Raw genomic sequence first — 19,342 nt, 5'->3', positions numbered from 1 at the left:
CGATAAACTTGAGTTTGAGTAAACTCTGGGAGTTGGTGATGGACAGGGAGGCCTGGCGTGCTGTGATTCATGGGGTCGCAAAGAGTCGGACGCGACTGAACTGAACTGAACTGATGTGGCCCTGAATTATGTGACCTAGAACTGGTTGTTATTCTCTCTGGGCCTCAATATCTTATATATAAGCTATAAAATATATAAGATCTCCAGGGGATCTTCCCAATCCAGGGATCAAACCCAGGTCTCCCACATTGCAGGAGGATTGTTTACCAGTTGAGCTACCTGGGAAGTCATAAAGTACCTTATAGTATTAAATGAGAGAGAGAGTGTGTGTATGCACATGTGTGTGTATGCACATGTGTATGTTTATATATCCAGTTCCAGTTCAGTCGCTCAGTCGTGTCCGACTCTTTGTGATCCCATGAACCGCAGTGCACCAGGCCTCCCTGTCCATCACCAGCTCCCGGAGTTTGCCCAAACTCATGTCCATTGAGTCAGGGATGCCATCACCCATTTCATCCTCTGTCGTCCCCTTCTCCTCCTGCCCTCAATCTTTCCCAGCATCAGGGTCTTTTCAAATGAGTTAGCTCTTCACATCAGGTGGCCAAAGTATTGGAGTTTCAGCTTCAACATCAGTCCTTCCAATGAACACCCAGGACAGATCTCCTTTAGGATGGACTGGTTGGATCTCCTTGCAGTCCAAGGGACTCTCAAGAGTCTTCTCTAACACCACAGTTCAAAAGCATCAATTCTTTGGTGCTCGGCTTTCTTTATAGTCCAACTCTCAAATCCATACATGACTACTGGAAAAACCATAGCCTTGACTAGATGGACCTTTGTTGACAAAGTAAAATCTCTGCTTTTTAATATGCTATCCAAGTTGATCATAACTTTCCTTCCAAGGAGCAAGCATCTTTTAATTTCATGGCTGCAATCACCATCTGCAGTGAATTTGGAGCCCCCCCAAATAAAGTCAGTCACTGTTCCCACTGTTTCCCCATCTATTTGCCATGAAGTGATGGGACCGGATGCCATGATCTTAGTTTTCTGAATGTTTAAGCTTTAAGCCAACTTTTCCACTCTCCCCTTTAACTTTCATCAGGAGGCTTTTTAGTTCTTCACTTTAGTGCTTAATTGAATAGTCATTAGAAGGACCGATGCTGAAGCTGAAGCTCCAGTACTTTGGCCACCTGATGCAAAGAGCTAATTCGTTAGAGAAAAACCTGATACTGGAAACGATTGAGGGCAGGAGGAGAAGGGGGCGACAGAAGATGAGATGGTTGGATGACATCACTGGTTTCAACGGATATGGGTTTGAACAAACTCTGGGAGATAGTAAAGGACCTGAGAGCCTGGCATGCTGCAGTCCATGGGGTCAAAAAGAGTTGGACACAAATTAGTGACTGAATAACAGCAATGTGGACTTGCTATGTGTGTTGTCAGCTAAAGTAGTGACTGAGGGAGCAGTCATCATCAGCCATCAGCATCAGATACCACCTTCATTACATTCTTCTGATGATGAAAGTATTAGCCTTATTTTACAAATAAGCAATGTAATCAGAGAATAACTGACTTATTTGAGGCCCCACAGCAAAGCAGATGAAAGAGTCAGATTTCAAAGTAGGCCTTATCCAGCTTCAAATCTATGCTTTTATGAGTTTTGAAAGCAGCTTATATAGAATATTTCTTCTGTAGTTATCTCAGTGCCTGAGATTTCGTAGTTAACCTTATGTAAAAATGAGAAGTATCCAGCATTATAATTCAACTATACTTCAGTAAAAAAAAAATTAAAAGATGGGAGGTAAGTGAAGTCAGTCTTGCACAGCTGCTGCCACCCCCGAGTCTGCCCTCTGCCAGCAGTCCTGCTCCTGCCTCTCATCCCCAGCCCTGGTCCTGCCAATCTCCTCTTCCTCTACTGGAATCCTGACATGTCTTGGTAGTTTTCCCACCTACATCTCTATCTTTCATTCTTTACCTTTCACTGCCTCCCCCCCTTTTTCTCATTTGTGTCAAAGATTGTGTAACTTCAGCTTGAAATTAGTGATTTGAGGGTTGAGGGTGTACGTTATCCTGTACAGTTAAAGGGGATGGGGCACATCCCCTGTGCTGCTTCTTTGGAGTGACATCTGAAGAATGAAGTGATGGAGGTTTTGTGCCAGCTTGCTGTCCACAGTTACTTTAAAATTTTTATTTTATTTTATTTATTTATCTATTTTTGGCTTTGCCGGTTCTTCATTGCTGCACAGGCTTTTCTCTAGTTGTGGTGAGTGGAGGCTGCTCTCTAGTTGTGGTGTGTGGACTTCTCATGGCAGCGGTTTCTCTTGTGGAGCATGGGCTTTAGTGCATTTGGGCTGAGTAGTTACAGCTCTCAGGCTCTAGAGCACATGCTCACTAGTTGTGATGCATGAGCTTTGTTGCTCTGTGGCATGAGGGATCTTCCTGGACTAGAGATTGAACTTGTGTCTTCTGTATTGGCAAACCAATTCTTTACCACTGAGCCGCCAGGGGAGCACCCACACTTACTTTTAAAAACATCTCCACTACATTTATAATAATCATTGGAACAAATACCCTCCCTTTACCTATTTCTACCCAGGAGGTGGCTTTTTCCTGCCATTGCCTGTTCTGTGATCAAATGACCTTTGCTGTTTGCCTCTTAGGTTCTTTCAATTTTCCTTTTTAAAATTGAGAGACTTTCCCTAAAGTTATTTAACTTAAAAACTTTTCCTGATGTTATCAAGTGCTTTATATTCTACCACAGATGGCTCATTTTATGAAACATTTTATCCTGCAAATTTAACTCCCCAGTTTCATCAGACTATATGTGAAGAACAGGAAGTTTTATAGAATAAAGATGCTATGAACATTTATTTTTTATACTAATTATAATCATAGAAGTATGTTATTTTGTTACTTTTTTGGGAGAACTGAGATAATATCACTTCAAAATAAAACAGTTTGAGATACTGCCATGGACATAATGTATTTTTCATAGAATAATTTCTTTGTTAGATTCCTCTCACTTAACCTCCTGTTATTCCCATACTGTTCTACAGTCCCAGGGGGCAGGCATTCTTTTCAGAAGAGATAACAGTTGATTTTGACTTGCCAGGAATTAGCTCTGGTAAGTTACTGTTTCCTTTTTTAAAATTTTAATAACGATACTGGGGTATAATTTATACTACAAAGAACTCACCCATTTAAAATATAAAATTAAGTTATTTTTAGTAGACTTGTAGGGTTACACAGCTATCAGAATAAATCAGTTTTAGTTTTCCATTGCCCTGGAAAGTTCCGTTGAACCTATTTGCATCAGTCTCTTTTCCTTTCTCTCTAGTCCGTGCAGCCAAGCCACTGATTTGCCTCTTCTCACTATGGATTTGCCTTTTCTGAACTTTTCGTATTAGTGGAATAGTACAGTATATATAAAGAGTTGGACACGACTGAGTGACTGAACTGAACTGAACTGAGGCTTTTGAATCTGGGGTCCTTTTACTTAGCAAAATTTTTTTGAGAGGCTCATCCATGTTGTAACATGTATTAGTAACTTGTTGCATTTTATTTATGCATAGTATTTCATTGTATGGATATACCACGTTTTGTTTATTCATCAGCTAATGGATATTTATATTTTTTCCATTCACAAGTATGAGATCAATAATGCTGTTATAAGCGTTCATAGTCTTTGCATGGACATATATTTTCATTTTCAATCTACTTCGGTAGATTCCTAGGAATGAAATTTCTGGGTTGTATGGTAAGTTTACTCCATGTCTATGTTAAATTTTTTTAAGGAACTGAAACTATTTTCTGAAGTTATTGTACCATTTTACATTCCCAGTAGCAGTAAATGAGGAGGATTCCAGTTCTGTATACCCTCATCAGTGTTTCATATTGTCTGGATTATAGCCGTTCCAGTGGCTGTGTGATAGCCTTATTATGGTTTCAGTTTGCCGTTTCCTAGTGAGCATCTTTCCATGTGTTTACTAATTACCTTTGTTAAAATACTTACTCAGATTTTTGCCCATTTTAATATTAGGCTGTCTTACTGTTGAGCTGTAATAGTTCTTTATATGCTATAGACAAATCCTTTGTCAGGGGTGTAGTTTACAGATATGTTTCCCAGTCTATACTTTGATTTTTTTATCTTCTTAATTAAACCTTTTGAAGTACAAACTTTTAAAAAATTTTAGTGAAGTCTAGATTATTGTTTTCTTTTATGATTTATGGTCCTGGTGACACATCTAAGACCTCTTTGACTAACCCAAGGCCACAAAAATTTTCTCCTATATTTATGTCTAGAAGTTTTATAGCTTTAATGCTTTCATTCAGGTTTATGATATATTTTTGAATTGATTTTTGTGTATGTGGTGACGTAAGGTCTGAGTTAAACTTTTTGCATATTAATATTGAACTGTTCCAGTATGATTTGTTGAAAGGACTATTTTTTCCCATTTAATTGTCTTCTGCCTCTGTTGAAAGCATTTGATCATAAATACAGGGTTTATTTCAGAACTGTCAATCCTGTGCCATTTGTCTGGGAATCTGTTCTTATGCCAGTACTGCACTGTCTTGATTGCTATGGCCAATTTATAGCAAATTTTGAAATCAGATAGTGTAACTTTTCCAAATTTCTTCTTCTTTTTTGGTATTCTTTTGGCTATTCTAGTTCTTTGCCTTTTCATGTGTTTTATAATTAGTATCCACAGGAAGTCTGCTTCAATTTTTATTGGTTTTACTCTCTATCTGTAGACCAGTTAGGGTAGGATTGGTGTCTGACAATACTGAATCTTCCAACTCATGAGGGTTGCATATCTGTCCTTTTATTTAGTCTTTTTTTATTTTTATTTATTTATTTATTTTTTAGTCTTTTTTTTAAAATTTCTTTCATTGAATTTTATAGTTTTCAGGGTATAGATCCTGGACATATTTTGTGAATTTACAGTGTTGTGCAATGATGCTTTAAAATATTTTCAGTCTATGTCTCATCCCTCATCACCATTAAAACTTTGCTCAACTGCTTTCGGTTAATTTTTCCCAGTTTGTATTCGAATCTGGCAAAAATAAGATAGTGTTTTATAAATCAGTAGCCTCTAAAATTTTTATTTATAGTTTCTAAGAAGTAAAGGGATGACCAATTTTTATTACTTTGACTTAGTGAATGGCCAGTAGATGTTTAATAAGTACTGTCATGGCAGTCTGTCTACATTACTGATAATATAAAACACAAGCTCTCTCTGAAGGGATTTGGCCTATCACATGACCTCCTGTTCCTGCTTCTCTAGGTGTTGCGGCTTCCCTGGAAGTCTCCGAGAGCCCTGGGAGTGTTCAGGTTGCCCGGGGTCAGACAGCAGTCCTGCCCTGTACGTTCACCACCAGCGCCGCCCTCATTAACCTCAATGTCATTTGGATGGTCATTCCTCTCTCCAACGCAAACCAGCCTGAGCAGGTACTTCTGTTCCATCCTGTGCTGCCACTGAGATTTTAATCTTTTTATAAGAGGTGGGTAGGAAAGTGTCTTGAATACATATTTGATTTCTAGAATAAGGTCATACTTTCAGTATGCCTGTGCTGTTTTAAGTCCTAGTCCTACATTGTTAGCCAACTATCAAAAGAAGCTATCCTCTTTGTGAAAGACTTTAAAAAAAATTAAGACATGTCAAGAGGATCCTTCTGAGGAATATGTAGGAATCTGGAATCTTATCAGAAGACATTGTTGATAGGAAATACTGAGACAGTAAAAGAAAGGTATATTTTGACAGGAGGGGACTGGCACTGACATAGGTGGATGAGCAAGTACTTTTTAAAGGTAGTGATAATACTATTAAGGAAGTAACTTTAGATAGTATTAATAATGCTTGATTTATTTGGTTAATTGCAGAAGTATTTTAAAATAAAGCCAGGCACACTAGTCATCTTCCAAGATGTTCAAATAGAAGCTACTACCTCATAAGCTATATCAGTTACAGGTAAAAGACCCCATTACATGTGATACCCATTACAGAAAATAATGCTCAGAAAATTAGTGAATCGTGACCATGACTATACCTTTCCTTCCCAAAGTTAACTTATTTCTGTTATGAAGTTTTTCTGCTTCAGTAGAATTTTTACTGCCTAAAAATATTTGATAAGCCAAGTTTTCTGATAGGAAAATTAAATATATGTGTTTGACAGTAACTTCTTCTAGTTCTTTTGTCCATGGGCCTTTTATAATTAGACTGAGATCATTTTGTTCAACCTCATCATTTGAGGAGTCAATGATAGAGGCAAGGAAAGACTTGCAAATATTTACAGGTAGAGCTTGGATAAAACCAGGTACCTCACTGTCAGCCTAAAGAGCCTTTTTGAAACTTCATTCTGAGTCCTCTGTCATGAATTCAGTTCAGTTCAGTTCAGTCACTCAGTCGTGTCCAACTCTTTGTGACCCCATGAATCGCAGCATGCCAGGCCTCCCTGTCCATCACCAACTCCCAGCGTTTATTCAAACTCATGCCTAGTCGGTGATGCCATGCAGTCATCTCATCCTCTGTCGTCCTCTTCTCCTCCTGCCCCCAATCCCTCCCAACATCAGGGTCTTTTCCAATGGGTCAGTTCTTTGCATCAGGTGGCCAAAGTACTAGAGTTTCAGCTTCAGCATCAATCCTTCCAATGAACACCTGGGACTGATCTCCTTCAGGATGGACTGGTTGGATCTCCTTGCAGTCCAAGGGACTCTCAAGAGTCTTCTCCAACACCATAGTTCAAAAGCATCAATTTTTTGGTGCTCAGCTTTCCTCACAGGTCAACTCTCACATCCATACATGACCACTGGAAAAAACCATAGCCTTGACCAGACAGACCTTTGTTGGCAAAGTAATGTGTCTGCTTTTTAATATGCTGTCTAGGTTGGTCATGACTTTCCTTCCAAGGAGTAAGCGTCTTTTAATTTCATGGCTGCAATCACCAGAATAGTTGGCTTTAATAAATAAATTGACATAAGAAAAGCAGTCATGGATTGTAACTCTTCTTCCCTTTTTTGACATTCATTTATATCCAGTCTATAACTTGATCTTATCATTTTGTGACCTAGTAAGCATGAGAATGTCAGTGCTAGTTTAACTTTTTATTTTGAAATTAATTTTTTGAACTGGTAAAAATATTTATGGACCAAAAGTAAGGTATCATAAAATGCACTTTATATATTCTGATGAGTTAGCTAAAGATACAGTGTTGTTCCAGTTTGGTATGTAGGAATTTAAAACCCCTGGATACCTACAAATAGGTGCTATAGTAAAAAGTTGGTGACAACTTTAAGATTAGAAATAAAATTTTCCGATGTTTGGTATAGTCTGCTCTTTACTGTATAGTTCCTGTTATGTGTTTAAAAGGAGATGCATTGGCCAAATGATTTCTTTTGCTTTCCTTTGCAGGTCATTCTCTATCAAGGTGGACAGATGTTTGATGGTGCCCCCCGATTCCATGGTCGGGTAGGATTTACAGGCACCATGCCAGCCACCAATGTCTCCATCTTCATTAACAACACTCAGCTGTCAGATACAGGCACCTACCAGTGTTTGGTTAACAACCTTCCAGATAGAGGTGGCCGGAATATTGGGGTCACTGGTCTCACAGTTTTGGGTGAGTGACAGGGCATGTTCCAGGTACTCTGGCTTTACTTGCAAATTTACTCCCAGGCACATTTACTTCTGCCATTTCTTCTGCAGACTCTGACTGCTGTGTCTTTTTCCTGTCCTCTCTCCTTGTAGCCACATCTGGACTCTGCTTCTCTGTGCTTCTTCATATAGTCTCTGCACCCATTACTCCATTTCAGGTGGTTCTCAAAAGCTTACTTCTTAAATGACTTTTCCTGAAGGTGGAGAAAGGCAGTAAAAATACCATCAAAAGTAGCCCCTCACTTTTCCTAAGCTTTTTTGTGTGTGCCCAGTCACTTCAGTCATGTCCTACTCTTTGCAACCCTGTGGACTGTAGCACCAGGCTCCTCTACCCATCAGATTCTTCATGCAAGAATACTGGAGTTGGTTGCCATGCCCTCCTCCATTTGATATTCCCAACCCAGGGATTGAACCCATGTCTCTTGTATCTCCTGCATTGGCAGGCGGGTTCTTTACCATTGGTGCTACCTGGGAAGCCCAAGCTTTTATAGGATAAGACATTGTTGGATGCAAATTAAATCATGGATGTTTGATAACGTGTAGGGAGCAGGGAGCTTCGAACACATGAGAATAAATTTGCTACTACTTACTATTTATGTGATGCTAAATAGGCCCACAACTCTTCTAAGCTTTAACTCTTGTTCTGGCAGAATTTTAATAATACCTCCTTTTACTTTCAAAACTATCATTGTTTGGATGATAAATTATATGATCAACTCAGTCTTAATACTGAGACCAAATAGATTTAGAGCCTTTTCCAAGGTTATGTGGTTTTCCCTGGTGGCTCAGTTGGTAAGGAATCTGCCTGCAACACGGGAGACCTGGGTTTGATCCTTGGGTCGGGAAGATCCCCTGGAGAAGGACATGGCTACTCACTCCAGTATTCTTGTTTGGTAAATCCCATGAACAGAGGAGCATGGTGGTCCATGGAGTTGCAAGAGTTGAACACGACTTATTAACTAAACCACCAACAGCCACCAACATCAAGGTTATGTAGACTTTGAATGACAGTAAAGCTCAGATTAAAATGTAGATCTCTTTGCTCAAACCAGTATTCTTTCCATTATACCATGCAGGTAGACTTAATTTATCTTTGCTAAATTAACTTCATCCTAAACATGTTTTATTTCTCAGTTCTGCTGCTTCTGAGATAAAGTGCTGCCTCATAAATGGATGTTTGTGGTAGAAGTGGCTACATTGAGCTCTTTTGGGGAGACTGAGAAGTACTTAGAGAAGGCTGATGCTCTGGACTGTCCTCCATCCTACTCAGGTCTCAGAATCGACTCCAGGATTTCTTGGCACATGCTCCCCCTTTTCCCTTCCACTGTTGAGTCACTTGGGGATACCAGTGTTTTTTACTATAAAACTACCACCTTCTTCCTTTAGTGTTCTTTCTTGGAAAAGTTTGTGTTTCACATCCTTTGTGTCCTTATCTTTCTTAATGATAATAAAATGTCCATGTGTTACTATCAAGTAGTAGATATACTTGAACCTCATTCTAACTCCCCCTACTATAGAATAGAAGTTGGTATAAAGTTAGTGTGTCTGGTTTTGTTAGTAGAGTTAACTGTGTTCTTAAGTAGAGTTAAGACCAATGTTAAGGTGGTTTTAGCAAAGAGTAGCTGGCAGGGTAAGTGAGTACTATTCCTTGAAATATCTTCTTTACAAATGGGCTCTTTCATAAATAATTAAAAATTTTTAATTATGGTAAAATATAACAGAAATTTACCATCTTAGCCAGTTTTTAAGTGAGCAATTCAGTGGTGTTTGGACTAATCTCCAGAACTTTCTTCAACTTGCAAAGATAAAACTCCACCCATTAAATGACATTTTTGTGTCCCCTCAGCTGCTGGAAGTCACTGTTCTGTTTTCTTTTTCTGTGAATTTGAGTACCCTAGGGACCGCATATAAGTGGAGTCATACATTATTTGTCTTTTTATAACTGAATTTTTTCACTTAACATTATATTCTCCAGCTACCTCCATGTTGTAGCCTGTGTCAGAATTTCCTTACTTATCAAGGCTAAATAATACTCCACTGTATGTCCATACTATATTTTGTTCACCCATCTATCTATAGACACTTGGGTTATTTCTACCTTTTAACTATTGTGAATAATGCCGCTGTGAACTTGTGTGAATTCAGTAATGCTTTTAAAAGCAATAGGTTGACAGAGGATTTTAAAAATAATTTGGGTACAGATCTTTGGAAGAATAAAACAAGTTAAACTAAAACCATAAGGTATCTTGAAAATGTAATCAGAAGCTGTTGCCCTTTTTACATACTTGCTCCCTGCCAGCTGAAGCTGTCGCCCCTGCACTCGTGACCAAGTCCTGTGAACAGTAGACACCATTCACTGGCCTTGCTCACGAGGAGGTCTTCTGGTATGTGCTCCCCAACAGTGCCCTCTGAGCTTCCAGTGTGCTGAATGTTGATGTGTCTTCTGTCATCCTCTGGCTCATGGTAAATGTGTCCTCTGTTACTTACTCTTCCTGTTACAGTTCCCCCTTCTGCCCCACACTGCCAAATCCAAGGGTCACAGGATATCGGCAGCGATGTCATCCTGCTCTGTAGCTCAGAGGAAGGCATTCCTCGACCAACTTACCTTTGGGAGAAGTTAGACAATACCCTCAAACTACCTCCAACAGCGACTCAGGGTATGTATGGTGTTGCTTTGTCCATTTAATTCATTATCATGGAAAATTTCAATTCACAGGTGATTCACAAAGTAATTAACTTTAATAGATTTTGAGAGCTTGTTTGGAGGTTCTAGCAGGGGAGCACAGCTGCTCGTATACCCTTGACTGAAGACCGGTCCTCCTCTATCGGGGATGGTCGTCCTCTTCGACCGAGCGCGCAGCTCCGGGAGGGACGCACATGGAGCGGTGAGGGAGGAAGGGGACACCCGCCTAGCCAGCCAGATCAGCTGAATCAACCCTGGCGATCAATGGGGTGACAGATGTCGCAACCAGATCGCCCTGACATCCAAAGAACACACTGTATTTGTAACTGCTGAAAAGCTATCAGGATTGTTTTGTGTTTTCAGCTCTAAAGAGAATAAAACTATTTTCTTTCATCTTCTCATTGCTGACTTTATAAAATGTATCTTATCCAGTGGTAACTATATATGGAAATTCTGTTTCTTTGTGGTGAAGATTTAAAATAGCTAATTGGTAGTTTCTTTGAATTGCTAACTGTAAAATAATCCTTGAAGTTTGTAACTGAGAATCTACTTTCTACTTAAGAAACAATTGCCTGTGTTAGTATGAGAAACATCCACATAGTTATGAGAGGGTTAATCATCCTTTTCAGCCTCAAGTCTAATTAGAGGAGGAAGATGGGAAAGAGAGCAGGAAAAGGCCTCAGATCATGGGAGATTAAGGAGTTAATCACAGCAGAGAGGTAAAGATGGAGGAGGCATGAGTATCATTGAGGGCTTACTGCATGTAAGTCCAACTGCTTAGATTTGATATTAAAGTAAACATCCTTGAAAACTGAGGAAAATGTATGAAATGAGGGAAATTCTATAATTATATATAATTTCTATTTCAAGGAGATAAATTTTTGCTATCTTGTGTGTTACATCATCTCTAATACAGATCATATCTCTTCTAGCATCCTCAGGGAAGATTTACAGATCTTAAGGAGCTGGCAATTAATGGGGAGGTCCCAAACAATCTTAGTTATGCTTGATAAGTTTGAATCATATTGATGGTGTATGCTTGTCATGGGAAGGAAAGTCCTAAGTTCTATGGTGAAGTTGGACATGAAAGAACCAGGATCACCAGCCTCTTAAGAGCATTTCAGTTTCCTTTAAGAATTCCCACAGAAATTATTAATGGATCTTCCCATCACTTTTTAATTAACCTACCCCAGTATTATTTTAAAAACCAATTTTTCACCATAATAACTTCTGGGTTATTCTAATAATGATTACTACAATGCTGTTGTTCCTTACTGATTTTTTATTGCTAGATGTTTTAACCATACAGTGAGGCTAAATAGCCTTTTTTTTTTCTTTCGTGGCCTGATTTATTAATCTTAATGTTGTAAGTGGCATGTTTAGAATAGCTCTTATCTTTAAATCCTGAAAACTATATTCAAGTCCTATATTGTCCTAAATAGTAACTATTTCTATGACAGTTCACCTCTTTGGGCCTGTGTTATCCTTTTTGTGTGTGTGTTGTCTTTTTGTAAAATAAAGGGATTTAGCAGTATCATCTCTAACTCCTCTGTATCAGTATTAAGATTCTATGATTTATAGCATTTCTTTGAAATATTGGTCTGAGTTTGGAATTGCAAATAAAGTTTAAAAATGGTTGTATGTAACCTGTGAGTATCTGTAGAAAGAGCCTTCCATACCTACTTGTTTCTGAATAAATAGATATTAGTCAAATTTCTTGATATCTTCTTTGCAACTTGCATATTCTTTGGTACTTGAGGTGTAAAAGTGAACATTAATGCCAAAGATGACAGCATGTGTCTTGTAAATTCCAACTCTGGATTGGTTGTCAGACTTAACTTTGGATAACTTTGTCTATTATAATAATACACATTAAGTGAGTCTGATTTTTAATTAAATGTACCTCTTAATATCTGCATTAATACAATAGACAAAATAGCATATAATCTCAAAATAACTTAGAATTCTTTTAGAAGATTTATTTTACTAATCTGTATACATTTGCTTAACATAAATTCAGTATGCATTCCTGAGAAAAGAATAACTGCCACCAGAAGAGGGCACCCCAGAAGTCTGAGTAGTGACAGAGCATAATGTGTGGGGATTAGAACTGTCCTTGTATAGGAGCTAGCTTGAAGGAGCTCCTTCTGGGACAAATCTGGGACAGTGTGAACATTGAAATAATAATGTAATCCACTGAACACAATGAGAATCCCTGAATCCCTGCTGATAGACATAAATAAATGGGGGGGAAAGGAGAGCCTTTTCTTACATTAGAATGGCTACCAGTGTTGGTAGAAGGAATGACAGTTAGAAAATCATCCCTAATGTCAAAATAGGAGCTGTCGTTGATGAGAAACATGTTTACTAGTTCCAAAGTATTTCCCCGCAAATAACTTACTAATCACAAAGAGTAACTAGTAACTTTATAGCAGAGAGGCCTGGTGGACACCACTGTAACCACACAACCAGTGTTGTGACAAACTGCTGTTGTGTGCCTCGTGTCTTACGCACTGAGGACACAGCATCGCTGCTTCAGTGTTTCTGTCAAAGCGCATCACCTGAGTCCAGCCACCAGGAAATACCCAGCAGGGAATGAGGACACAGGCAACTGTCCTAGACTGAAAGGGACTGAGGAGTCAGAGAACAAACTTAGTGGTTGCTAGGCAGGGGCGAGGAAGAATGGGGACGGGATAATTAGGGAGTGTGGGATGGACGAGTACACACAGCTCTATGTAAAATGGATAACCATCAAGGACCTGCTGTATAGCACAGGGAACTCTGCTTAATATTATGTGGCAGCCTGGATGGGAGGGGAGTTTGGGGGAGAATGGATACATGTATATGTATGGCTGAGTCACATTGCTCTTCCCCTGAAACGATCACGACTTTGTTAATTGGCTATGGATGGAGGTTCGTGACATTGTACAGGAGACAGGGATCAAGACCATCACCATGGAAAAGAAATGCAAAAAGGCAAAATGGTTGTCTGAGGAGGCCCTACAAATAGCTGTGAAAAGAAGAGAAGCGAAAAGCAAAGAAGAAAAGGAAAGATATTCCCATTTGAATGCAGAGTTCCAAAGAATAGCCAAGAGAGATTAGAAAGCCTTCCTCAGCGATCAATGCAAAGAAAAAGAGGAAGACAACAGAATGGGAAAGACTAGAGATCTCTTCAAGAAAATCAGAGATACCAAGGGAACATTTCATGCAAAGATGGGTTCGATAAAGGAGATAAATAGTATGGACCTAACAGAAGCAGAAGATATTAAGAAGAGATGGCGAAAATACATAGAAGAACTGTACAAAAAAGATCTGCATGACCCAGATAAATCACAATGGTGTGATCACTCACCTAGAGCCAGACATCCTGGAATGTGAAGTCAAGTGGGCCTTGGAAAGCATCACTGTGAACAAAGCTAGTGGAGGTGATGGAATTCCAGTTGAGCTATTTCAAATCCTGAAAGATGATGCTGGGAAAGTGCTGCACTCAATATGCCAGCAAATTTGGAAAACTCATCAGTGGCCACAGGACTGGAAAAGGTCAGTTTTCATTCCAGTCATTAACAAAGGCAATGCCAAAGAATGCTCAAACCTCCGCACAATTGCACTCATCTCACATGCTAGTAAAGTAATGGTCAAAATTCTCCAAGCCAGGCTTCAGCAATACGTGAACCAAGAACTTCCAGATGTTCAAGCTGATTTAGAAAAGGCAGAGGAACCAGAGATCAAATTGGCAGCATCCTCTGGATCATCGAAAAAGCAAGAGAGTTCCAGAAAAACATCTATTTCTGCTTTATTGACTATGCTAAAGCCTTTGACTGTGTGGATCACAATAAACTGTGGAAAATTCTGAAAGAGATGGGACTATCAGACCACCTGACCTGCCTCTTGAGCAACCTGTATGCAGGTCAGAAAGCAACAGTTAGAACTGGACATGGAACAACAGATTGGTTCCAAATTGAGAAAGGAGTACGCCAAGGCTGTATATTGTCACCCTGCTTATTTAACTTATATACAGAGTACATCCTGAGAAATGCTGGGCTGGAAGAAGCACAAGCTGGAATCAAGATTGCTGGGAGAAATATCAATAACCTTAGATATGCAGATGATACTACCCTTATGGCAGAAAGTGAAGAGGAACTAAAAAGCCTCTTGATGAAAGTGAAAGAGGAGAGCGAAAAGGTTGGCTTAAAGCTTAACATTCAGAAAACTAAAATCATGGCATCCGGTCCCATCACTTCATGGGAAATAGATGGGGAGACAGTGGAAACAGTGTCAGACTTTATTTTTGGGGGCTCCAAAATCACTGCAGATGGTGATTGCAGCCATGAAATTAAAAGATGCTTACTCCTTGGAAGGAAAGTTATGACCAACCTAGAGAGCATATTAAAAAGCAGAGACATTACTTTCCAACAAAGGTCCGTCTAGTCAAGGCTATGGTTTTTCTAGTAGTCATGTATGGATGTGAGAGTTGGACTGTGAAGAAAGCTGAGCGCCGAAGATTTGATGCTTTTGAAGTGTGGTGTTGGAGAAGACTCTTGAGAGTCCCTTGGACTGCAAGGAGATCCAACCAGTCCATCCTAAAGGAGATCAGTCCTGGTTGTTCATTGGAAGGACTGATGCTGAAGCTGAAACTCCAGTACCTTGGCCACCTCATGCGAAGAGCTGACTCATTGGAAAATACCCTGATGTTGGGAGGGATTGGGGGCAGGAGGAGAAGGGGATGACAGAGGATGAGATGGCTGGATGGCATCACCAACTTGATGGACATGAGTTTGAGTAAACTCCAGGAGTTTGTGATGGACAGGGAGGCCTGGCGTGCTGCGATTCATGGGATCGCAAAGAGTCGGACATGACTGAGCGGCCGAACTGACTGACTGATTGAGTGGTCCAAAAATCATGGTTTTCTTGAATGATGACATTTGTTAATGTATTGAAGATGGATTTCCACAGATGGCTTAGTTTAAGACTAATGGCATTGGGACATTGATTGCAAAGTTAGAAAATATCCTATAATGTACCCCAGAGAATATTATGGTATTAAATATCTTACTAGAAAGCCAAGTAGGGATATGGTGATTATGAGCTTTGGGCACAGACAGACCTCATTTTATGTGTTGTTACTTGTGTACTGTGTGATCTTGGACCAATTGCCTAGCTACTTTGAACTTTTCACTTTTGAAAAGTACAGAATATAAAACTTAAGGTTTGTAAAATTAAAGAGACATGTAAAACTCTTAGTATAGTGCATGTGGTACACAATAGACACTCAAGAGAAGATAGTCCATTTATATCTTTGTTGCATAACTTTCCGTGTGCTGGGTAATTTCTGAGGATGGTGATACCGTGATAAACAAGAAAAACCCAGTCCATTATCCTAATGAGACAAGTAGGTAAGAAATTATAATAAATGGGGTAAGTTCCAGCACTAGAGAATACAGGGAGCTGGAAAACACATGGGAGAGATGTTTATGAGAGCCTGGGAAATCAAATAGAACATAGAGGAGGAGAAAACAAGTTTCCCTCCAGACTGGCCCAACTCTCTGAGTTCACTGAAAAGCCCAGACATTGGTAGCCATCAGAATTGTGTGTTCTTAAGGAAAAGGAAATAACATACAAGTGTGAACCAAATAACTGCCAGGTGTATTGACTTGGGTGTGTACAGTACAATTCAAATGTCTTAAGTAGGATACCCATTTAGTAAGAATATCTATATAGTATGGGTTGGATCATTTAAATTCTTCCACTGAAAAGCAATAGCAAAAACAAAACAAAAAAAACCCCCTCCTTTTCCTGGCCTGTATACTGATGTTAATTTCCGTGTGTGTTTGATGTTTCAGTCCTTGTTAACACTACCCACTGTATTATGTTAGAATGCAGTGAGATAACCCTGAGGGCTGTTGCTGTCTCATTAAAGTACTTGTCTCATTAAAGTACAGGGCTGCATTTGTCTGGTTTATCATTGTATCCCCATCCTCGGAAATTAACTGGTACACAGAAAGGTGCTCAATACATATTCATTTCTTCAATGACTCTGCTTCTGCCTTTGATCTATGAAGATTGCCAGCAGGAACTAGGTAAGTCAGTCTTAGTTTCATGTCAGGGTTGTCAGCACAGGGTAGCGAGAGCCCCGGGTGTTGCCCGAGGAGTGTGGACTTTGCGCCAGAAGCGTGCAGTCAGGAGCCTCTCCTTGTGTGCTGCTGTTCTGAGGAGCTGAGGTGACGGATGGTTATGTTCTGCCTAAGGGAGGCAGTGAAACCCTGAACTGAGAGGTAAGACAGCCCTCCTTCCAGCTGTAATTCCTGTTGCCCAGTTGTGTAATCTTATTACTTTTCTGAAGCCTCAGTTTCCTTATCTGTTCAATGGGATTAATAATAATACTACTTCTAAGAGTGATTGTAATGATAAGGATAATAGCGTATAAAAGCTTAGCTAGTACTTGGCACATAGTAATAACTATTAACTTTGGTTTTTATCAGATCATTTACATTTTGTTTATAAGGAATAAATAAACTATCCTCATGTTGATAAATGACTGAAATGTGAAGCCCTGAAACAGTTCTTTGTAATATCATTGTGATCACCTTGAACATGCCCTGCTGAGAGCTCCTGCTGTGGGGAGCATGACTGACTGACAGCCTCAGCAGCTTCCTCCAGCGTCCAGCACTGCTTCCCAGCCAGGCAGGCTTTGCCTGGACTGCTCCCAGCCAGTCACCAGGCTCAGGGGGGCTGCTAATACAGGCCTGTTCCTGCAAGGAGCGAGATGCCTGGAACAGGTGACTTTGTGTCCAGGACTCCCCGTCAGCCTGGTGAAACTTCAGCAACATTGTGATGCAGTCTGAAAACGCCCCCTCCTTTCTTTCCTCTCCCCTTCATGGTGGTCAGACCTGTACTGCAGTCCGAGCCTCTCCCTTCGTTTCTCCAGGTTCCTCTCCGCTTCCTTTACTGCTATTGCCTCCAGTAAACCTCTGTCCACCTTGTGGAGGAGCTGGACTGAGGAATGGTTATAATCATTATTGAAAGGGAGTATCAGTCTACACCTTGGAGCACAGAGTGGATATTTTCCCCATTAAGAATGAAGCAAATATTAGCATAATGGGTTTAACCTCAGTTTTGTATTATAGCATTTCCTCAGAATTAAAATTCAGTATTTATGATCGTAGATTCTCTAAAACAGGCATTAGCCAACATTTCCTCAGGGAAGGCTACTCACCTTTAGGACCTCACGTTAATCTGCAGATTAGGCTGTGAGACTGCCCTTATTTAGGACAGTCCTTTGTAGCTCTTCCTGGTAGTCAGCTATTAAGAATCTGCCTGCAACGTGGGAGACCTAGGCTCGCTCCCTGGATTGGAGATCCCCTGGAGGAGGGCATGGCAACCCACTCCATTATTCTTGCATGGAGAACCCCATGGACAGAGGAGCCTGGTGGGCAACAGTCCATGGGGTCACAAAGAGTCAGACATGACTGACCAACTAATTTCACTTTTTTCTGTAGCTCTAGGTCTTTAACTTTATTTTATGATTTAGTCTTTAACATTCATAAACCAAAAGCTCTCTCCAGAAAAACAATATTGATAGGTCTTCACTGTTCATTTTTTTTATAGCCTCTTGCTGATTTCTTTGTTTTCCTGTTTTCTTTCCAAAATCCTCACTTGACCGTTATTTTTGTGACAGACCAGGTCCAGGGAACAGTCACCATCCGGAATATCAGCGCCTTGTCGTCAGGTTTGTACCAGTGTGTGGCTTCTAACGCCATTGGGACCAGCACCTGTCTTTTGGATCTCCAGGTCATTTCTCGTAAGTATGTGAAATTCTGGTGTCCACTCTGTTTCTGAAATGCCAAGATCTTCATTAAACCAGGGAATGAAGAGTTTCGCGTAATGAGACTTAGGTCATTTGAAGAGAAAATAGAAATTGTTTTGATTTTAATCATTAGTGAAAATGTTACAGAAATATACTAGTGTACTTTTCAGCCTCAGCAGTACGACTTGTTCTTTATGGTAAAAATGTCTTCTCCTCAGGATCATTAGAATCAAATCAGTTCTGATTGTGTAGCGCTGGAGACATATAAAAATTTGGAGTTACCTTCTGGTCGTGGCAAGACCTTTTTGTATTTTCTCCTAATCCCTTATGTCTGCTAAAATGTTGGGTGCCCAGGTCATACCTAAGTAGTGCAGATGTTTTTTCTCTAGTTGAGAATCCTGGGTTATTTGAATTCCAGCTGCAAAAGGGAATGATCTGACTAAGAGGAGGTGATAAGTTATCCCACTGCTTGCTGGGTTCATTGTGGGCAGGTTAGGCAGGTAGTCGGCTTCCTGGGTAGTTCAGTGGTAAAGAATCCACCTGTAGTGCAGATGACCTGGTTCAGTCCTTGGGTCGGGAAGATCCCCTGGATGGGGGCATGGCAGTTCACTGCAGTATTCTTGCCTGGAGAATCCCATGGACAGAGTAGTCTGGTGGGCCACAGTCCATAGGTTGTAGAGAGTTGGACACAACAGAAGCGACTCAGCATGCAGGCACATAGACAGGTAGTCAGGTATGGTCTTTTTCCTGCTCTGCTATGGTGGTGACTCTCCTGCAGCTGTGAGTTGTGTAAATGTTTATTCATTCAATAAGTGTTTCTGAGCCTGTTGTTTTAGTCCTAGCCACTGGGGATACAGAAAGTTAAGCAAGATTTAACTTTAGATGGATGCAATACTGTAGGCAATTTTGTGCATTTTAAGAAGATTCTTGGGTAGTCTTAACTATTTATGAAGTTGTATGAGCATATTCTATTTCTCTCTCTCTCTCTCTCCTTTTTTTCTTTAAATATACTTTAAATATATTTTGCAGCCCAGCCCAGGAGCATTGGACTAATAGCTGGAGCCATTGGCACTGGTGCAGTTATTATCATTTTTTGCATTGCACTAATTTTAGGGGCATTCTTTTACTGGAGAAGCAAAAATAAAGAGGAGGAGGAAGAAGAAATTCCTAATGAAATAAGGTTTGTGTGTCAGATAATTTATCCTG

The 19,342-nt window shown here is 40.0% G+C and overlaps 1 protein-coding gene across 4 annotated transcripts in view; it reads left to right on the top strand.

Annotated features, from left to right (window-relative positions):
- Positions 1–19,342, top strand: part of IGSF11 (immunoglobulin superfamily member 11) — a 131,029-nt gene that overhangs the window by 107,984 nt on the left and 3,703 nt on the right. For 2 of the 4 annotated variants that reach the window (XM_065942573.1, XM_065942575.1), the window contains exons 2-6: positions 5,283–5,446; positions 7,407–7,614; positions 10,151–10,306; positions 18,008–18,130; positions 19,166–19,316. In XM_065942573.1, the coding sequence (XP_065798645.1) occupies positions 5,283–5,446; positions 7,407–7,614; positions 10,151–10,306; positions 18,008–18,130; positions 19,166–19,316 (802 nt within the window). Of the gene's footprint in view, positions 1–5,282; positions 5,500–7,406; positions 7,615–10,150; positions 10,307–18,007; positions 18,131–19,165; positions 19,317–19,342 lie in introns of those variants that run through there. The other 2 variants (XM_065942574.1, XM_065942576.1) reach the window with 2 other exon arrangements.

The sequence above is a fragment of the Muntiacus reevesi genome, chromosome 8 (genome assembly GCF_963930625.1).
Source record: "Muntiacus reevesi chromosome 8, mMunRee1.1, whole genome shotgun sequence".
Lineage (NCBI taxonomy): Eukaryota > Metazoa > Chordata > Mammalia > Artiodactyla > Cervidae > Muntiacus > Muntiacus reevesi.
The sequence above is the reverse complement of the archived record's forward strand: the minus strand, read 5'-3'. Positions and strand labels throughout refer to the sequence as shown.